The sequence below is a fragment of the Eleutherodactylus coqui genome, chromosome 5, assembly GCF_035609145.1.
Source record: "Eleutherodactylus coqui strain aEleCoq1 chromosome 5, aEleCoq1.hap1, whole genome shotgun sequence".
Lineage (NCBI taxonomy): Eukaryota > Metazoa > Chordata > Amphibia > Anura > Eleutherodactylidae > Eleutherodactylus > Eleutherodactylus coqui.
Window position 1 is genome coordinate 136,558,670 of NC_089841.1, and position 22,836 is coordinate 136,581,505.

At 42.0% G+C, this 22,836-nt stretch overlaps 1 protein-coding gene across 1 annotated transcript in view; it reads left to right on the forward strand.

The window, feature by feature from the left end:
- Positions 1–8,931, forward strand: part of NOS1 (nitric oxide synthase 1) — a 90,151-nt gene extending 81,220 nt beyond the window's left edge. The window contains exons 24-28 of the mRNA XM_066601916.1: positions 1,345–1,466; positions 2,407–2,555; positions 3,834–4,028; positions 6,156–6,290; positions 8,628–8,931. Coding sequence (XP_066458013.1) covers positions 1,345–1,466; positions 2,407–2,555; positions 3,834–4,028; positions 6,156–6,278 — 589 coding nt within the window. The 3' untranslated portion in view covers positions 6,279–6,290; positions 8,628–8,931. The remainder of the gene's footprint in view (positions 1–1,344; positions 1,467–2,406; positions 2,556–3,833; positions 4,029–6,155; positions 6,291–8,627) is intronic.
- The last annotated feature ends 13,905 nt before the right edge of the window (positions 8,932–22,836 follow it).

Here is a 22,836-nt window from a genome sequence, read left to right on the forward strand (position 1 = left end):
AATGAAAAGCAAAGAAAAAGTTTCCGTTTCTTTCCGTTCAGTTAGGTTTCTGTTTTTTTTATTTTTTAATGGTACAAGCAAAGTTGGAATTTATTTAGAAAAGTCATCTTTCCTGTAGTCCAAACAGCAGCAAAAATGTTTGTCCCCCCCTAATAAAGGTTTTGATTTGATTTTCTTCCTTGTCTTATCATATACACATCTGAGGGGAGGAGATGGGGTGGCTTTTATGGATTAATGTGTTCGCCCTTCGTGTTACTCATCTCAGCTTGCAGTTGGGGGATTTAACCCCACATGTATGCACTGCTGCACCATAGGAAAGAAGATTTGTGGAAGTAAATTCCAAATACTAGATTGGCTCAATATTTGCTGCGCGAACATAAAGAGCTTGGAAGAATAATTCTAAGGATTTGGCCTGAACTGTTCGCCGTTCACAGCTTAGTCTTCCACATTTTGGGGACATAGCAACAGTCAATTGCATGTCGGTATATTACACCACTTAGTATAGTATATGTTAGGGCTCTTATTCACTTGTGTTTTTTTAACGCTGCGATATCGCTGTTTTTTTTACGCGATTGTCAATGGGACTATCTAATGTTAAAAAAGGCATCATACAAAAATCGCAAAACACAAACCTGTGATGCGTTTTTATCATTAGAAAGTCCCATTGACAATCGTGTTAAAAAATGCAGGGATATCGCAGCATTAAAAAAACACAAATGGGTAGAAGCCCTTACTGTGGAGCCCCCAGTATATTTAGTGTATCCTGCAGTAATATCTGGTATCTCTGGTATGTTCTACAGATTGGATTTACCACAGATAGAGAATAGAGTCACTGAGTTATAGACCACTATTAACCTGTGTGTATATACCTGCGTGTAGCAGAGCTAAGTATATATACTTGCGTGTAGCAGAGCTGAGCGTATATAGCTGCGTGTAGCATAGTGAACTATATAATACAGTCCTGAAAACTACTTTTAATTACCATTCTGAGTGACTGTTAATTCACTTCTTTGCAGTTTGGTTATATAAAGATTAGAGATGAGCGAGTATACTCGCTAAGGCACATTACTCGAGCGAGTAGTGCCTTAGCCGAGTATCTCCCCGCTCGTCTCTAAAGATTCGGGGGCTGGCGAGGGGCGGGGAGCGGCGGGAGAGCGGGGAGGAACGGAGGGGAGATCTCTCTCTCTCCCTCTCTCCCCCCCGCTCCCCGCCGTAACTCACCTGTCACCCAGTAATGTGCCTTAGCGAGTATACTCGCTCATCTCTAATAATGATGTATTTTGCATAATCATCAGATAAATTACCAAACATTATATTTTCTCAATGTTAATTTCTCATCCTTAGAGCACCCAGTTTCCAAATGCCACAAGATCCACATGTGCCCTGTATCCTGATTGGTCCTGGGACTGGCATTGCACCCTTTAGGAGCTTCTGGCAACAACGCCTCTATGATATGCAGCATAAAGGTGAGATCTGTAGGCAAATTTGTAAGCGTGACAGTCCCACAGATCTACATTCACTCTGTATGCTGATTTATAGTTTATGTGCTATAGAAACAGCAGTGCACTGACTCCAAGTGCTGCCCTATCTGAGAGAAGGATGTGATAAAGGGAGAGAAGTTGAGCTCCATGTAATATAGGTATATATGGTTAGAGTAGGATATGTGAATTAACACTTTCCAATCCACTGTCTGACGTCTGAAGACATTTTGATTGAAGGCTGTACAGCTCCGATGTCGGAAGATGTCCAGCTGGGTATTCTTACAGTATATTACTGGCTGCTCTGTGGTTGGGGGCCTCTCCAGCATGTTCCATACCACAGTACGGGCTCTAGCCAGCAGATGGCGCTATTGTATAATGGCAGAAAGAGAAAGCCCCCTAGGAAACCCTGAATCAAAAATGGGATTGAAAAGGGTTAAAAGGAGGGTAAAACCTCAAACGACTAGGAGAGACAGTGAGAGTCCTGCTTACCCTGCCCATATACTGATAACTTTCCTTGTATCAGTGTATACACAGAAACTGTTAGCCAGGGGGAAAAGGTAATCAAGACCCTACCTTAATGTCTCTCCTAGGAGTCCTATCAGGATTTACTTTCCTTTTTGTTCTGAAATCCTGCTTCAAATCATATATAGCTATATATCAGAGAGCTCAGCTCAGTCGATCTATCATATGCTATTCTGAGATAGGGCAGAAGAAATCACCGGATAGGACCACTTAAACCCCTTCCCGCCCCAGGACGTAAGTTTACATCCTGGCTGGAAGGGGTTCCTATAAATAAACACAAACTTACTTTCTATGGATGGTGCCAGCCTCCTGCTGCAACTGCGATGATATATATATATATATATATATATATATATATAACTGCTGATGTTAGGCTAAGGGTGATTGATTTACATATTTTCAGGACTGAAACCTTGTCCAATGATCCTTGTGTTTGGATGTCGGGAATCTAAGATTGATCATATCTACAAAGAAGAGGCAATGCTTGCAAAGAACAAAGGAGTGTTTAAAGAACTGTTCACAGCATATTCCCGGGAACCAAATAAACCAAAGGTAATCAAAAGCATGGATTTGCAATATTGTATCTACAGTAAATATTAAAAATCATATAGTTCCTTCAGGGTGTATTGAGATATGTAATCCCCAAAATGATTCATAGCAGGTAGCCAATTACCTCTGTTTACAGGCCTCCAGGAACGGTCCCGAAGCCCTATAAAGTACCACACTGAGCCATATTACAGCCATATGGACTGTTTGTTTGAAACTTTGCTATGCTACATTATTAATATAGTCATTTGGAACCAAGAAATATCTAATTTTGCCTTAAGAGAGGGTAGTGTTGTTCCATTCACAGTCATCATATGCCTTCCTTTGGTGGAGGGTGCAGGAATCAGCACACAACACTCAACTGAAACGACATTGGTGCGTGCAAATAATGCTCAAGAGAACTACATGGCAACTTCTAATATTCCTTTCATCTACAATGGGGATTACATCATCACATATAGATTCTCTAATTAATCATTATATACTGAGTTTAAAAGAATGTAATAATAGTATTCTGCCTATACTGCTATAGACACAAAAGAATAGAGGAGAGGAGTGTACTAATAGTTGCTTGCAGGACACATCTCAGCTAAATAAAGGCCCATTTACACTGGATGATTATCCCTAAAACTTCACTCATCGGCAATCGTTTTAGTGATAATCGGTGCGTGTAAATGGGCGCGGGGCACCCGCATTTCAGGCCCTTTTCGCTGAAGGTTAAAAAAGGTTAAAATCAAGTGAGCTTGATTTTAGCCATCAGTTTGAGCGACAGCCTGCGGGGGGGGGGGGGGGAGCAGAAGAGAGCGGGAGGAGAGTGAGAGAGATCTCTCTCTCCCTCTCCCCCCCTGCTGGCCCCCGCCCCCCGAATGCTGCTCGGACGAGTATATGGTTACTCGATAAGACTGCTACTCGATCGAGTGGCAGCCTTAAACGAGTGCTGCTCGCTCATCTCTAATAAAAACCATTGTTGGCTCGTTCGCTTATCCTTAGGTTTAAACAGCAATCGCTCAGTCCCTCTTATTCACTTTTACCGGGATTGATCTGAACGATTCTTATTTGAATGGGCCAATGATGCACTTGCCTGTCTAAACAGGCTGCATGAGTGTGAACAGGTTAGTGGTGACATCACTCGCTCATTGAAACAAGAATCGGCTAGTCTTAAAGGACCCTTATAGTTTGTAATAGATTTTTATTTGCATTGCATAGAAATATCACTGTTCAGTATATGTTATAAAACTCTAAACAATAACAAATATCTTTCATCATACTTTAATTTCATTTTAGAAATATGTGCAAGACGTGTTGCGTGAACAGCTCTCTGATGTGACCTTCAAAGCTCTGAAAGAGCAAGGAGGACACATATATGTATGTGGTGATGTCACTATGGCTGGAGATGTTCTTAAAAGTCTTCAGCAGATTGCAAAACAACGTGGGAACATGAGCACTGAAGAGGCAGGAGCCTTAATCAGCAAACTGAGGGTGAGTGAGAATGTATAATAGCCAACTATGTACACGCTTCCACTTCTGGATGATTCAGGACAGTAGACCCATCTAAGACTTGTTAAACATCACAATGTAGCTTCCTGCTGAGCTTTCCTGCAAAGAAATATGTTTGAATACTGAAAATATTAAAGCAAATTATTCTACTGTGGGATACGTTTAATTACTGAGGCAAAAGGAGTCCAAAGGTCCCCATTTTGGACTGTGGATTGGTTTCCATTTGTTTTTCTTTTTTTGGAAGACACAATATTGTGACAGACCAGGCTACTGTATCCGCCAAATATGATGTAAACAAATGGAAATCAGGTCGTATAATGCCCAAAGCTTGCATCTTTGGACTCACTTCACCCCATTAAAGGAAGTGTTTGAAAAGTTATGTGAACTGAACCTAAAGGTGTTATTACGTATAACGAGTATCGTTAAAAAAAAACCCAAAAAAAAACGCTGGACTGTTCAATCATTCGCTGTGTATACACTGAATAGTCATCGTTCAAATTTTCTTGTGATTAAAACGCCCTTTGAAAGCACCCTAAAGAAAAAAAGTATGACTTGGACAAGTAGAAGGCTATGTGGGTTCATTATTATCTCTTATATAAAGTATGTATACTGTCTTTAACAGTCCATATTTTGTGAGTCAATCCCACCACAGCCTTTGCCATAAGCTGAAACCCACAGTTGGATCCCCTTAAAAAGTAACCTTTACTGATGTGTAATAAAATATATTGTGGTAGCAATGAATTAAAAAGATCAGAGTCTCAATGTAATGTGAATAGGTGTACTGTATTAGACAAAACCAGTCTAAACGAAAGAAATCTAAATGCACTTAGTATTTTAGAGAGTTGGAATGTACAATAATAAAAGGGAACCTGAATAGACTGCAGAGTCAACAGAAGGGGTGGGGGGCTGGTCTTTTAGCACAGAGCCTCTTGTAGTCCCTCCTGAGGGACTTAGTAATAGTACTGACCCATAGAATAAAGTTATGTCATTTTTTTGCAGTTTGTGGGCCGTAGAAACAAGACGCACCGAAAGATGGCGGAATTTCATCTTTCTTTTTATTTTACTCCACTTAGAACTTTTTAAAAGTTTTTTCAGTACATTATATGGTACATTAAATAGTACCATTGAAAAATTAATCTCGTCCCACAAAAAACAAGCGACGTCGATGGATAAATAAAGGAGTTACGATTTTTTTAAACGGAAAAACTTCTTGGTCACTAAAGGGTTAAATAACTTGAGAAAATGAGACGTACTGCTATTATTCAGTTTTACAAGTGGAATCAGTATGTTTTAATCTTACAGAAACATATCAATTACTTTCTGTTACGAAACCTTTTAAAAAAATTTGTTGCACAGCGTTAGCAGTAAGTGTTACAGTCAGGATCCTGATATTTGGGCATAACTAGCAAGGCAGGATATTGTTTCTTTTAGGCTGGTTTTGTCTAATACATCACACTTATTCACACTATATTGAGACTCTGACCCAAGCATGGGTTTCAGCTTATGGCAAAGGCTGAGGTGGGATTTGTCACAATTTAACACTAGTGGGCTCTTGAGCATCCATAATTTTCGTTCGCAGAGTCAGACTGCAGATATTTCTAGCATGGCTTCTTCCCAGAGAGCACTACACTCCCTACACTCCACTGATGTCTTTTCTTGTGGTCTTTCCACAAGGAAACACCCCCCCCCGCACCCCAATTACCCCATGTTGATGACCTCTCACTTAGCCAGACAAGAATCTTACAATACACTGCTAACAGACAATAACCACAAAACTGCTGTATGTGCATGGATATTTTGTTCTGGCTCAGAACCCAAGTAATATAGCATGGCCTGTTCAAAAGTCAGATATTGACTCATAAGGTAGCTACTATTCCAATAGGGGCAGCTGTGTAGGACTATTTTGCATGGCTTTTTCCTATGGGGCACTGCAAGACCTGTATAAGATTGCCTACATCCTAGTGGTGCTCTCTCTTGGGGTCTCTCAACATGTAGAAGCATTATCTTCCCCCTAGGCACATACACAAATAAGATAACATAAGTCCAAGACTGGGCAAATATCCATACTGAAAATAACATTTTCATAATTGCAATGTCATTTGTTTTCAGGATGACAGCAGATATCATGAAGACATCTTTGGAGTGACACTACGGACATATGAGGTTACAAATCGCCTCCGATCTGAATCAATTGCATTTATTGAAGAAAGCAAAAAGGACTCAGATGAGTGAGTAGCATTCTAGGTTTGTATAAACTTGTGACATTTTTAATTTCTTCTAGGCCACTAACTCGTTAATCATACATTCCTCTCAGATTAAGATGACCTCCTTTAACATTTTCTGCTGAAAAAATATTGTTCAATGGGTAATTGAAAATAATGACTATTTCTTACATATTTTGTTTAGCTTATCTCATCCTCCAAATATTTACATTATTGCTTTGTCTGGGGTCGCCATAGCAGCCTCAACAAACTACCTCTGCATGGACATGCTGTCATGTGACCTTCACAGCTAAGAACAAACATATGAGTGGAGGTCCCATGACAAGATGTCTATAAGGAATACAGTTATAATATGAGAAGAAAAAACAATGGTTCTTTAAAATTATTTTCTAGTTCAGGGGTTGCACCACAATACACTTTTATCACCCGTCCATAACATGGGTGATAAAAGTCTGATCAGTGGGAGTCTCACTGCTGAGAAACTCGCTGATCCTAAGAACGAGGGTCAGATGTTCCCCTCCCCTACTCAATGTGCAATTACTGTGCCACACCCTCCCACCTCCTGCCATAGTAAGGAGGAGCTTGAATGCTTCAATGGGACTGTCAGAGACGGCCAAGCACTTGTATTTGGCTATTTCCATCAGCATGCACATGTGACCACTGCTCCATTTAATCTGAAGTTACTGTAGGTGGGTTCGGCGACCATGCAGTGCCCAGAAGGGGGGGGGGGGCACAGGATACCCGTTTTTGGGATATATGGATATCTCAGTGGTGAGACTCCCCACTGATTATACATTTATCAATTATCCTATGGATAGGTGATAAAAATCTTTTGTAGTCAACCCCTTATAAAGGGTTTATGCACATGGACATTTTTTCCGTGCAACGTAAATAGCCCCAATTAATTTAAATGGATGTACTCATATGGGCTAAAATAAATTACACCATGTCCTATTTATGTCCGATTCTTGGACAAAAATAATACATGTCAATGTGCAGATGGGATGTCCATGTGCTATCCAAACCAAGTTGTGCCCAAGAATCTTTGGTGCAACTTTTTATAGGTTTGTGAGCATATAGCCTTAATGGTTTCTGGCGAAATATAATTACTGATTCGAGTCTAGCTCCAGAAGTATTCTAGTCTGGTTCCAACACTAGGTCATGTGATATAGAGCTTACTCCTTTCCCCGAGATTCAGTGGTGTGCTTGTAGAGCTGATTATTGAAATAAGTCAGTCAATTAAGCCAGCCTCCTTCTCTATCACAGCCTTCTGTAAGCCCATCACCAACCCGAGGAGGCAGCTCTATACCACATAACCTAGTGTTATAACCACTGAAATTAAACAAGATTTGGGTATTTTTTCTTGAGAGAACTGCTTTAAAATGAATTTGGATTTATGGATGTTGTAGACAGCCAACTCGTACTGCAGAGAGCTTCTGTACTGCAGTGTTTTATCACTAGACCTGAAGGTCACTGTTAGGCAACCCATCACAGAGGGCCGATGATGTCAGATGGAGCTCCCTTGGGTGGGAAGAGGCTAATGTATAGTATCTAATATTCATTACAAAAGCACCTAAAAGTGATATATGTACTAGTCTGTTGAAACACTAATAAAGCGACCCTCTGGGCCTTGAGAAACAAAGATGGTCCTACTGCTTCTCTGACTACCTGATGTACACTGTGTGCATAGTGTGTGTTGCTAGTCTAAGACACTACATGCTGGTCTGACTGGCCACCACTGCTCATGTGGGCTGCACTGGCCAATCAAAGTAGGTGTAGTGTAAGACTAACGATGCATACTAATACAATGTGACAGTCATCCAGGCACTCAGAGAAGTGGGTGTGGCCATCATTGTTGCTCCAGCCAGAGGGTCCCTTTAAAGGAGTTTTGCCAAGAAGGCAACTCCTGGTCATAATACCATTTTAGGTCTCCTTGCTCAGGACCCGCGTTTATGACTTAAAAAAAGAGAGGCTTCCGTTCTTGCGGAGCATGAGCAATTCCCCCGCTATGTGCTGTCAAAGCTGCCTCTGAAGGTGCCCAATAGACCATATATACATGCATATAGAATAACAGACGTTTCCTCTCATTCTATAATTGCGTCAAGTAGTCCACTGGAAGCATTCAGCAGCAGCTCTGACAGTAGGGGAATGGTGGGGAAGGTAAGTAGAAGACTTATAGTGCTGGATTAACTATTTCAGCTACCATAAGTCCATAAGTTTAGCCTATGGGGTTCATAGAAGCTGCCAAAATCCTTTTAATGTTTTCTTCACACATATCACTTATCTATTTGTCTTGTATATGTGTGATTAGCAACTTCCTTTCTTTTACAATAATGTCTTTTTTTTCTTTCTGTTTCAGAGTTTTCTGCTCATAACTGGAATATTTCATTGTACACAGATTGCAAACTGGTCATGAGGCACACCACACCCCATGCACATGGCATACCACACCTGCATGTACACTGTTTGTGGAGACATACATAAACTGTGTGTACTGCATGTATGAAAACAGCCGACGACTCCGCACCCTTATGGCAATGTGGAGATTTACATATACTAACTCGCTTTCTCTTTCTCATAAAAAGCCTCTCTTACAAGATGGATTTTGTAACTTCAGAAGCATTTTTTTAATGGGGACTATCAGCACTGATCTGCCTGCCATACCGTGCTGTTCTTTGTCCTTTGCTCATAAACATATATTAATATATGTAATGTAAGAGACATATATATCTCTTCCATTGTAACGATGGGATTCCAGTTGATTTCAATATAAACTCACTATGATAATTTTGCTTGAGATTCTGCTGCTGCATCTTGAAACAAGATATTAAATGCAAGAAAAAGAAAAAAAAAATCACCATTCTCTGGCGCATAAAATAAAAACATATACCGTATATACCGGCGTATAAGGCGACGGGGCGTATAAGACGACCCCCCAACTGTCACCTTATACGCCGGTATTACAATGGAGAAAAAAAAATCTGTACTCACCTCCCCCGGCGTTCTGTCGCGCTCCGGCAGGATGTCGCTCGCTCCTCGTCCCCGGCGCAGCATTGCTTTCTGAATGCGGGGCTTGAAATCCCCGCCTCCAGAAAGCTAATACACACGCCGTCAGCCAGTTACAGAATGGCTGTGATTGGCTGAAGGCACACGTGGCTTCAGCCAATCACACTATTCAATGACATCATTGAATGGGTGTGATTGGCTGAAGCAACGTGCGCCTTCAGCCAATCACAGCCATTCAATGCTGTCATTGAATAGCTGTACCGGCTGACGGCGTGTGTATTAGCTTTCTGGAAGCGGGGATTTCAAGCCCCGCAGTCAGAAAGCAATGCTGCGACGGGGACGAGGAGTGAGCGACATCCTGCCGGAGCGCGACAGAACGCCGGGGGAGGTGAGTAATAATTTTTTTTTTTTTTACACTTTTTTTTTTTTGTATTACCGGCGCATAAGACGACCCCCGACTGCAGAGCAGATTTTTCGGGGTTCAAAAGTCGTCTTATACGCCGGTATATACGGTACATAAGAAAGAAAATAACCCAAAGCCGATGCCAACCAAAAACCGTCGCCGTATGCGGCCTGTAATCCAAAACCATACATATTATATAACAAAACGTCCAAAGCAAAATGAGGAACCCGTTCCCATACTTTATTTTAGCGTAAATATACTAATGAAAAAAATATTTAAAAATAGCCCTATGTATCATGGGGGGGGAAAAACGCAGCAAAAATAATTTTGGTAGCTGAAGGAAAAAAAATAGGCCAGTTAAACCCCCACATGGGTAAAATCCCTAAAAAGTGTCTGGTCCTTCAGGTACAAAACAGCCTGGTCCTTAAGGGGTTAAAGTAGTGTAGTGTGCTGGTAAATGAAGATGACGATCACTACTGTACATTAGAATTACATAGGTAGCAACAAGATTTCTTACAAATTGACAGCTGACAGAAGATAAGCTTTTTAAGAAGCAAATTGTAATGTGAACTTGATGCCTATGGTTTATGTACTTTAAGTTATTAAATGGGTTTTCTAGGCCAATACTATTGATAACTACAGGATAAGTCATCCATAGTTGATCAGCTGGGGTGTACCGCTTGGGATCCCGGTTGATCAGCTGATTGGGTGCCCATTTGTCAGCGGCACAACACACAGGGGTATGTAGCACAGGCATTTAGCTCTGACCCTCTTGTGTAGTGGTCGACGCTGATAATTGCCACAGTTACCATTAAAATCAGTGAGATCTGCGCCTGCAATTACTGGCGTCGCCCACTACACAGGGGTTAGAACAATCTGTTTTTGCTCCTATGTGCTGTAGTGCTGACAGCGGGTGCCAGATCAGGGGACCGGGCGACATCCCAAGCAGTGAATATGGTCAGTAACCCATTTTGACATATAGCTCAATGTTTTCCTTAAAAAAAACTGTGATAAAATATAAATTATAGAAGAGAAATATAAAATCCCACAAAATTATTATATATTTTAATGGCTGACGTCTTCATTGAATCTCATAATACGATATAGATCAAGGATCTCATCTGAAATCACCTTTTAAATGTATCAATCATTCTGTAGAGAAAGTTCTTCTAAATAAGTGGACCATCAAAGTCACCAGTGCAGCTGAGCCTGAGATTTCAAAAGGCTGCATCCGCACGGGCTACAAAATTTTGCTCCAAAACATCGCTCATGTGAAAGAACCCATTGGAAACCATAGGCTTCAGGCTGCATCTACACAGGTGATTTTGTAGCGATGCGACAGTGCTATAAATCGCATGTATGTAGAGCCCATGCTTCCCTATGGGTTCGTCTACATTAGCGATGTTTTGTAGGCTGCTACATTGTGAGACTAGAAAATTGCGGCATGCTCTATATAGCCGCGATTTGCAATTTTGTTTGTAGCCCATGTTTCCCTATGGAGCCTCCTTTTTTATCACATAGCACGAACTTCCGATTTTCATGCGATGCGATTTTAATATTCGAAAGTCCTACTAATTGTCTTCCTACAAAATCGTGAGAGAAAATCGCAGGCAACAGCGTCGCGATGCTACATTTTTCCCAAGAAAAAGCATCACAGACGCTACAAAATCGTCTGTACATAGCAACGATATCACTGTTGCCTGTGTAGATACCACCTCACCGAACAACGAAGGTAATCTGCTTGGTTTCGGTCATCGTTCAGTGTAGACAGCTATAGAAGTGACTGTAGGCCTGTCTAAACAGGCAGTTTGTCATCTATGAATGACTGCCTGTTTATTGTGAATGGAAGTGAGCAGACAGAAGAGATCTCCAGCCCACTCCACCGCCATTCACTGAACAATTATTGCGTGATTATCGTTAGAAGTCCTTAAGCGTCCGACAATCATTCCATGTAAAAGGACCTTTACAGTAAGTGACAGTTATTGGTCAGTTTGGAAAGACATTCAGAATCAGTCTCTTTATAAGATAACTACAATGAGTATTAATCTCATATCTCAATGTACATTATTAAACTTTCTTGCCTTATCAACATGTTACATAGTATTTTACCTACATGTAAGGTCCACAAAGTTGTCCCAGCGGTCCTTACAAGGAAAAGTCACTGAGAGAAAGACACATCAGAGGCAGTGGGACAATTTTCTTGTTAACCTTTACTGATGAGCTGAACCACGATGCCAAATGGCCACACTGGGAAGAATCTTAGGCCTACTTTTGCACTTCTAAGGGATATTCTCTCAGTATATGAAGCTGGAGAGGCACTTAACTTGTTACAACAGCAAAGTCCCTTCTGTCTTCACCTATACCCAGTTCCTAGTATTTGCTCAGTGGCCTACTTTCCTGGGTCTCTTCTTGGGGAGTTACTCCTCCACATAGACAAGACACGTGCGAAAAGCACGCTCTTGCGCTCTCAAGGAGTGTGCACCAGCTACTGTAGGATTGCCAAACAATCATGGTGTCTGGAGTTCAGTGTCTTGTTGGTTAGGACATGGTCTAACTAAATCCCCTGAAAGCCAATGCACTTAAAGGGTCACTCCAGTAAAAACACATTTTTTAATCTCTGGTCCCCTCACCTGATTGCCTGTCCGACTCTGAAGGTCTCCTCTTTGTATTAAAAGCCACGTCCCTGCAGTGTAGCCCCCTGTATCAGACACCATTTTGATGCTAAAAGATTTTGCTTTCACTTTCACATCTATCCCATGGTACATCAGCACAGCTATACTATTTATTTATGGGGAAGGGAGGTGGAATTTTAATTATTAATAGCTCCTATAGTCTTCTAAATATGTATATAGTCAGGAGGACGAGCTGTGATTTCCTCTATCATAACTGTGTGACAGGAGCTGTGTGATCATCATCAGTAACTGTGATAGGAATGGCTGTGCCACTGCAGGTAGGTCCTGTGTAACAGCATCATACAGACTGAGATACTGACTAGAAAATGAACACATAAACCTAAAAAGATCTAAGCTGGTCAGAAATCAGATCACACAACCATCTGATAGAGATTCAGATAGAGAGAAATGACTAACCAAAGTAATACTAGCTCACTTATATATACTAGCAGGATAGCTTGATGATGAATGAGTGAATGAACAAAAAGAAAAATCATTGGAATGGCCCTTTAAAATTAAGAGAACAGGTCCCTATTACACAATGTGTGCAATAGGAAGAATACGTAGTTTAAAACACACATTCTCCATTCAACACCTCCTATAAAGTAAAGGCATAAATAAAAGTAACATGGGAGTAAAATGTCACCACACTTTCTCAACCGATGGGGGCTCCTCCTTTCCTTTACACATACATGCAAGGATATCAATTCTAAAATTTAATTTGTGATCTACAGCCAATGTTAATCAGTTTAAAGGCATAGAATTTCTATTGTTAGTGGTCATTTACTATGAGAAGTAAGATTTTACTAAGGGAAAACCATCTCTCTTTACCTATTAAACGTGTCTATTCTACAGTAGATCAGTTAATGCAAAATGTCATGAAATGTCTGAAAACTGTGTGTATGAAAGCAGATGGTTGTCTGCAGCATATTGTATATTGTGCATAGTACATGTAATTATGATACCCATTCAAAGAAGCTTTTCACCCCCCCCCCCCCCCCCCAAAAAAAAAAAGTACTGAAAGAATAATGTACAGAATAAGAGGGCATTGATGGGGAAAGTGGATCTGTGAGGTCTCCTATACTATCCCAATGGTCCTCAGATAAGGTGCGACAGACTATCTGACAGATCTGCTTTAAAATAGTCACTAAACAAATTGGATGATGAAAAGACACATTATAACAAGTAGATATACCCATACCGCGACATGACTTGTGATAGGTATTTACTTGAGCACCTCGAAAACAGCCCAAGTAACCTGTAGAAATTAGAAAGAAGAAGTTTTCCTATATACTTACTGTCTGATTACATCCTATCACTGCCACCTGTTGGACTAGTATTATGGCTAGGCAGCAGTGAGGTCTTGTCCACTACATTTTGTACTGGATCTATAAAATTATAATTCAAATCATAACTTTTAGTAGTAGCTAATTTATTTTTTTCCCTAAAATGTAGGAGTCGGACGGGCAGCAAAATTCAAATTGTCACTTTTAACTTAACTTAAAAAAATTAAGTGAAATCAGCATCTGAAAAGTAAAGCCTGGTTACTCAGCATTTCTAGATAACACATCTAATATTAAAATATTACTAAAAGTGGGGTTTTCCTTTAAGCACACAACTGTTTAAAAGAGAACCCGTGATGGGACAAGATCAGCAGGGCTGGCTGCATAGCTTTGCAAATGCTGGCCTGTTCCCACCACCAATACTCACCTCTCTTGTGCCAGATTATTCTTAGGTCTGACTCCCGGCATTGTCAATGTGCCAAATGGCTGGTTCCCACCACTTACTGTCAATGTGTGTTGTCGGACTACCAATAAAGTCTGATATCACCCATTGAGAGTGAGCAATGAGGACCGGCCACTTGACACACTGACATCATCAGGAGATGGACCTAAGAAGAGCCTGTCCAGGTGAAGGGATGTAAGTAGGGTGTGGGGGTGATAGAATGAGCAGGCTGCAGTTGTAGAGCTATGCGGCCAGCCTTGCTGATATTATCCAATGACAGGCCCTCTTTAATGCACTAAAACTCCTTTAATCCAGCATTTATAATCCGGCGATTCTTATAATCCAATTTCTAGCATAAAATGTCATAAACCCTCTGCCCCCAAAACTGATAATTAGTAATATTTCATTTTTTTCCTGAAGGTTCTACACTTCTACATAGAAAATGTGTTTTCCTTTTCATTATTCAAAATTTCCAGGAGCGATTAGTTACCATTAACGCCAGATTAAAAGAATTCTATATTTATATAGATCTATAAATTAACATACTGTTGCTAATGAATCATGCAATCATTTAAAATGGTATAACTCCCCAACAGTTTATATCCTCAGTGCATGATGTAGCTGTACAGACATGGAAACAACACGTTATTCCCTGCCTCCACTGTTTAGTTACAACTGATTTAATAGTGAATGTAAACTGGAATACGAAGCTTGAGGCCTGTCACTTATATAAAGCAGTTCTTCTTAGTATGTCATGACCGACCGATATTACTAGCTCCCAAGGAAAGGATATGCTCAAGATAGGGGTTTCATTTAGGTGATGGGACCACAGGTGGAAACAAAGTGACCGTACTCTTGTACAAAGTAATACTGTTTACATGCAAAAACGAAGGAAATCTGCTACGAACTAATTACAAAATGCCTTTTAAATAGGACTAAAAATCTGGTAGCCTTTCTGGAAAAGGATTTTGTTTTCAGTGTTGTCATGTATATAGTATAAATTAGGTCTTTGTTCAGAGTTTTGACACATGACACATCCTTTTATTTTGTGATATGTTAATCAACATGAGTCTCTTTGTATTAAATAAGAGTTTTTTTTTACTTTTCTGCTATCTAAAAAATCAAGCAAAAGGGTTAAAAGAAGTGGATTGGATCGTAGGTCTTACATGCAGTTGCGTAACTTCTTGGCCCCAAAATCTCTAACAAGGTCCTCACCTGCATTTTGGAATTTATCAGCATAGATGGCAAGGGGCTTTGGGATCCCTCAGGCACTATGGCTCGGATTAGACTGATAACTCTACACCCCGTATAGCTTACCTCCCATTTACACAGAATAGGTTACAAGAAAAAAATGACATTCAAATAAACTTCCCCAAAACTCAATATATAGAGAAAAAACTTAATATGCTTTTGTTTATTCTACAAAGTAAAAAAGTAAATAATTTATACTGAGAACGCCAACTAAATTGGTTATGTGATACAGTGAAGCAAAACTAAAATATATGACACATGTCTAGACTAAGAGCTAAGAAGCTCTAAATGAAATATATTTAATGAATATACTATAGAACAATCATTAACGAAATGATCTATTTGCACCACTAGTGTAATCCTTGTATACTGCACAAGATGTGTGATCTGTAGGATATAGGAAACGATGGTAAGGAAATGAGCTCTAAAGTAAATCGAAATGTCTATGATCATTTATTTGCCTTGCGCTTTCCATATATCAATATATCATGTAAAGAGAGGAATATACGATGCAACAATTGTGAAATGGGGATATGTGGATGAGGTGGTCATAGGCCAACACCCCAAATATACAACACCAGCCTTACAAACACGCTGCATGGAAAAAGTGAAATGTTATTGCTACTGAAGAAGCATAACCACATAGTAACATGGATATCCTGGACTGTTACCAGAATTTCAATGTCCATTTCTCATCACTAGCAAGTTTAGTATGTTATACCTCCACATTGACTGTAGTCAAAGCATGCACCCTTTGTGTATAGTACCAAGCTAAAAGTGGTATGGATCAACATTGCATATGTTTGTTTGAAAGATCAAATAAATGATTAAATAAAACAACTCTAACTCCATGGTTACTGTCTCTAGTTTGATTTTCTAAAAAATTTAACACAGGAAAGGCTACCAAAAATAGGTTAAAAATGGATGAGAATGAGATTTAGGTTGGACTTCGTATATAGACATAGGATCTGGGTGTAGCTAGTAACTAGAGATGAGCGAGCATACTCGCTAAGGACAATTACTCGATTGAGTATTGTCCTTAGCGAGTATCTCCCCGCTCGGAAGAAAAGGTTCGGCTGCCGCTGCGGGTGAAAGGTGAGTTGCGGCAGTGAGCGGGGGGAGCGGGGGGGAGAGAGAGGGAGAGGGAGATCTCCCCTCCATTCCTCCCCGCTCTCCCCCGCCCGCCGGCGGCAGCCGAACCTTTTCTTCCAACCGGGCAGGTACTCACTAAGGGCAATGCTCGATCGAGTAATTGCCCTTAGCGAGTATGCTCGCTCATCTCTACTAGTAACCTCATGAGGCCTTGTAGCAAAACTGGGAATGAGACCCTACTCCACCACAACCAACTTTTATCAGCATTTTCAGAACAGGTTATGATTGGCCTTTCTAATGAACAGGGCCAAGACACATGTCATAGTATATGGACAGTGTTCATAGTGATAGCACAGTACAAGGTTAATGCAAACAGTGATGTAATAACAGTGGAATTATGTTCACAATGATACCACAATATATGGATAGTGCACACAGTGATGTCACAACATTGACATAATATACACAGTGTTGTCACAGTACAGGGGTAGTCTACTAGTGATGTTAGAATAAGGCCTCATGTTCTCGGTCATATTGGTAAAACGCTGCGGAACTCCACATAGCGTTTTACTATTGTTTGTAAAGACAGGCTCTGCCAGCATAGACCACGTATGGCAGAGTGTACTGCACATGCCCGCGTATCTCGTAGGCATGCTCAGTGTGACTCTTTTTTTCTTTAAATTCCCTGCTCTGTTTCATAGCAGGGTTGTGTATGAAAACGCCACCCACACACAATGTATTGCGTATGGACCGTGTTGCATATGTGGCCTATACACATGTATAGGGCTTACGCTGTGTGGTACGCAGAGAAGTAGAGCATACTGTGATCTATTTCTTGTGCGTATCAACATGCAGTGTCCACGCGAACATATGCATGGATCAATGAAAGTCCATTGACTTTCATTGACTCCATTGACCGCGTATCATGTGGCCGTGCATCACACACAAAATATGTGGTGAAAAAATGCCCGTGGACATGAGTCCTATATGGAATATGCCAACAGTGATGTCACATGCAGGTATAATGCACACATGATGTCACAGTACATGAATAATGTAGTGATCCCCCATTACAGTACTTATCCCCCACTTCTATGTCTAGTTTTTAGTGTGGAGGTGTTATTTATGTAAGCGAGCCATAAAACCTCTGGGTGGGTCACTAGCCAGTTGCTTAACGAACCTAAATTGAACTAGTCCCTCCCAGGTGTTGGCTGTAGCTTGGTTTTAAAAGTAGTATCCCTTCACTGACACGCATGTGGCAGTGTACACATGTGGCCCCTGTGACGAAGTGTGCCCGTGATCAAGTGTGACTTCCATGCAGTTTAACATGGCAGTTCAACAGGGCAAGAGACAGGTACGCCACAAACTCTGTTCAAAGGCTTTTCACGTCAAAGCTATCGCTAATGCTGTCACCTCTCTTCTAGTCCTTGCTCTCAGTCTCAGAACTTCTTTCAAATGCCCACCTCCGGGGGGCACTATTCACATTAGCCCCTCTCTCCTGTCCTCCCCTATGCACAGCTTGCATGCACTCTATACTTTCTTACTAAGCCTCACACCCCCTAATACCACTAACAAATATAACTGCCACCCCCATAAATCTCCTAACCATCTGCTCACGCTTGCTATCTTGCTGCTACTAGCAGCTGGGGATATCTCTCCCAATCCTGGCCCACCCTCCACTGCTCCTAACTATTACCCCCAACCTGACTCACTAAGACACCCCTCAAGCCCAACTGCTAGCCCACGTGAACCCTACCCTGACTCCTTTCAATGTGCCCTCTGGAATTGCCAGTCAGCATGTAATAAACTCCCCACCATCCACGACTATTTTACTGCTAATTCTTTAAGTCTGCTCGCTCTCACAGAAACGTGGATACAGCAGTCTGACACGACTTCCCCTGCTGCACTGTCTTACAATGGCCTGCAGTTCTCCCATACCCTGAGACCAGATGACAGGCGTGGTGGAGGAGTAGGTGCTCTTCTCTCCCCAAATTGTACCTACCAGGTCATCCCCCCTGTACCGTCACTCACCTTTCCATCATTTGAGGTACATACGTTACGGCTTTTCCGCCCGCTGTCCATGCGAGTAGCAGTTATCTACCGCCCCCCAGGTGCTCCTCGCCTGTTTTTGGACCACTTTGTCGCTTGGCTCCCCCATTTCCTATCCTGCGAAATCCCAACCCTCATCTTAGGCGATTTTAACATCCCCACTAATGACCCCAACTCCCCATCTGCCTCTCAGCTTTCGTCCCACCACCTGCGCTAGCGACCCTCTACCCTCTACCCTCACACCTCCTCCGATCCCTCTCCCCAGTGGTCATCTCCCATCCAACCACTATATTCAACCTCTCTCTGACCTCTGGCATCTTTCCCTCTTCTTTCAAACACGCCATCATATCCCCACTGCTAAAGAAGCCGACTCTTGACGCGACTGACGTTGCCAATCACCGACCCATCTCAAACCTCCCCTTTATCTCCAAACTACTTGAACGGCTGGTTTACTCCCGCCTTGTAAGCTATCTATCAGAGAACTCTCTCCTAGACCCCCTACAGTCTGGCTTCCGACCCCAACACTCGACAGAAACTGCCCTTACAAGGGTATCAAACGACCTACTGACAGCCAAATCGAGGGGCGACTATTCCCTACTGATCCTCCTCGACCTCTCCGCAGCAATTGACACTGTCGACCACAAACTCCTCCTCAGTATGCTTCGCTCCATCGGCCTAAAGGACACCGCTCTCTCCTGGTTCTCCTCCTACCTATCTGACCGCTCCTTCAGTGTCTCCTTTGCTGGCTCTACCTCTCCTTCCCTTCCCCTTGCTGTTGGGGTCCCCCAAGGCTCGGTCCTCGGCCCCCTCCTTTTCTCTATTTACACAGCCCCTGTTGGACAAACCATCAGGAGCTTTGGCCTCCAATACCACCTGTATGCTGACGACACCCAGCTATACACCTCTTCCCGTGACATCTCTGCACCTTTCCTCCAAAACATCACCAACTGTCTGTCTGCTGTCTCCAACACTATGTCCTCTCTCTACCTAAAACTAAACCTCTCTAAAACTGACTTATTGGTATTTCCTCCTTCCACTAACCGACCTCATCCTGACATCTCCATCTCAGTGTGTGGCACCACCATAACTCCCAAGCAGCATGCCCGCTGCCTTGGGGTCATATTCGACTCCGATCTCTCATTTACCCCATACATCGAATCTGTGGCCCGAACCTGTCAGCTGCACCTCAAGAACATCGCAAGAATCTGCTCTTTTCTCACCATAGACACGCTGAAAACACTTGTTGTTGCCCTCATCCACTCACGGCTCGATTATTGCAACTCGTTGCTGATCGGCCTCCCCTGCACCAGACTCTACCCTCTCCAATCCATCCTGAATGTGGCAGCCAGGCGCATATTCCTGTCCAGCCGCTACTCGGACGCCTCTTCTCTGTGCCAGTCACTGCACTGGCTTCCCGTTAAATACAGAATTCAATTTAAACGTACTACCTTAATCCACAAAGCCCTCCACAGTGCAGCGCCCCCCTATATTGCCTCCCTCATCTCAATCCATCACCCAGCCCGGGCTCTCCGCTCGGCAAACGTAACTAGACTGCACACCCCTCTAATTCGAACTTCTCACTCCCGCCTCCAAGACTTTTCCAGAGCAGCACTAGCCCTCTGGAACGCATTACCAAAGGATACCCGGGCAATCCAGCACTCGAAAAACTTCAGGCGTGCTCTAAAAATGCACCTTTTCAGGGAGGCATACCGCATACCCTAAACCGACTCCTCTGTATGCCACCTGATAACATGCTCCCTGACCTATTAACTGCAATCCCTGCTAGCTGTCATAAACTGCCCCCGTAGTCATACCGATTCTGCCATCACACGGCTAAATGTCTGACCATTGTCTATGTGTATAGAATCCCCCACTCTCCACCCCGCCATACCGTGCACATCTCCAGCCATTTTACCTTCTGTATCACCCCATTACTTGTAGTATGTAAGCTCGTTGGAGCAGGACCCTTCCCTATTATTTCCACAAACTGATTACGATTGTAACCGTGGTTCTGTAATTTTTTGTACTTTTGTCTTTCTGTATTACCCCTGTCTATGTAAGCGCTGCGGAATATGTTGGCGCTATACAAATAAAGATGATTATTATTATTATTACAGTACATTATTCCTTTACTGTGCATTTGTGCTAAAAAGTTCTACTTTTGTCTTGTCTGTCCATAGAACATTATTCCAGAAGCATTATGGAACATCCTGGTGGTATCAGGCACACTTGAGGCAGGCTGCAACACTTCCATCATGGTGTCCATCCATGAACACTATTCTTGTTTATTGTTTGTCCAATAGCATTTGTGAAAGTCACACTACAATCTCATCATATTTAAAATATTTTTGCCAATCAGCTCTTAAAAGAGTCATTAAGACAGTTCAGTTTTCCTCCCTGCACTGTAGATGTTTACTCAATAAAATATAAATGGGAAGATGGAACAATACCTCTGCAGTGCTATCTATGGGAAGGCAGCATTCCTGGAATCACCCCGAAACAGCTGTCTGTGCATGGCTATTCTGGCTTTGGCTTACAATTCAAAGTCATTGTAATAAGGCTTGTTTACAAAGTCTGATATTGACTTGCAGGAATACTCCCTTCCAATAGGTGGTGCTGTAGCGATATTGTTCCATCTTCCCATTTGAAAAATTTCAAGAGAAGCATGGATGGCCTTATATGTCTTCACACACATCTTCTGCCCACCGTTGGGGGCAGGTGTCAGCTGTCAGAGACAACTGGCACCCACATTGTATGGAGCGGGATCAGACCCTAATCCTGCTTCATACAAAACCCTAGGACATAACTGTACATTCTGTGGCGTTGAGAGTTGTGATTACTTATTAACCTCTTAAGTATCTTGGATTCAGTGCTAAGAAAGAAAAGATGGAGATTTGGGTGGCTCAAAAAGGGTTAAAAGCTATTAAAGTGCTGCTCACTTTGTGTGGTTATGCAATGAACACAACACCAGTATAAGCATAGAAATATAGATGAATGATCCACTGCTGACTAGAGATGAGCGAGCGTACTCGCTAAGGCAAACTACTCGAGCGAGTAGTGCCTTGGGCGAGTACCTGTAGTTTGCCTTAGCGAGTACACTCGCTCATCTCTACTGCTGATGCTTGCCCTGTCCAACAGTATCTGAAGGACATACGAATAATATTCTGGATTCAGTGGGACAGTCCCGGGTGTCACCTCCATTGCCCAGCATGCCTCCAGGACTTAGAACACTGCAGCATTATATATCTGGTAACGTACAGTACTGCAGCCAGCAGAGGGCAGCAGAAGACTCTGCAGAATAAGTTGTATTCACACTGGTATTAGAGTCCATCACCTGAGGTTTCCATTGTACTTTGACTGGTAGAATAGTGTAGTTCGATGTATTCTTTCCTGTAAAGAATGGAAACATCTCCCCCTCCTCATCCCACATTGTATACTAATAAAATACTTGTTACAATATGGGGGGCAATTTACTAAGCCTGCCATTTTGTGCGCCATGCTTAGTATGATTTTCCCCGACGGAAGGTGCGCTGATTACATGAAGACATGCTTGCCTCTTCATGCATTCAGTGCATCCCTGGCACCTCCATATGCCATTACAAAAATGTAAGCCTATTCCTGACCATAATTTATGCCAGTTTGTGGCGTAAATTAATCATAAATCTGTAGGTCTGGGGCCGCCATGCTCACTTTATGGAAAAGTTGCGTCGCCTGTGCAAGAAAAGTTGCAAAGGTTTTGTGCAAATGGGCCTGATATAAAAAGCTTTGGTAAATGTGCCCCATGAGGTTTTCAGATATATATTAATGTTATATATTTCCTTAAAACTTAATTTAAAAAAATATGCACAAAAATGGAAACACATGCATTTCAACCTCTTCTTGGGTGGATAGGATTTGTAAATAGCCATCAGGACATTCTTAGTTTCCTGGGAGGCGGTCGTTGCATAGGTACGAAGTGTATATACTACCCATAAGATTAGTATCTGCCATAGCTATGACTAGGAAATACTAAGCCTTCTAGCAAATGTAAGGGCCATCCACATTTAAATTATGATACTGGCCCTTCGCCCAGTGTATAAGTAGTTCATAAATACCTACTTAAAGGGTCATTTAAAATAACATACAGGTACATATGAAACAGATGATAGGTAAATATGAGTTAGATTATGATGGTTGATGGAAACCGGAACAAAAATCTGCAATTAAATTTGGTTGCATATTTGTCGCATATGTGTGTGATTTTGGCTGTGTGACTGTACACCTACTTATACTGCCTGACGCCTCCATGGAGTATACAGCACAGTCCAGGCTCTTCTCGTCTCTTAACCCTTTCCAATCCAGTGTGTATCCTGGTCTTCCTAGGGGGCTTA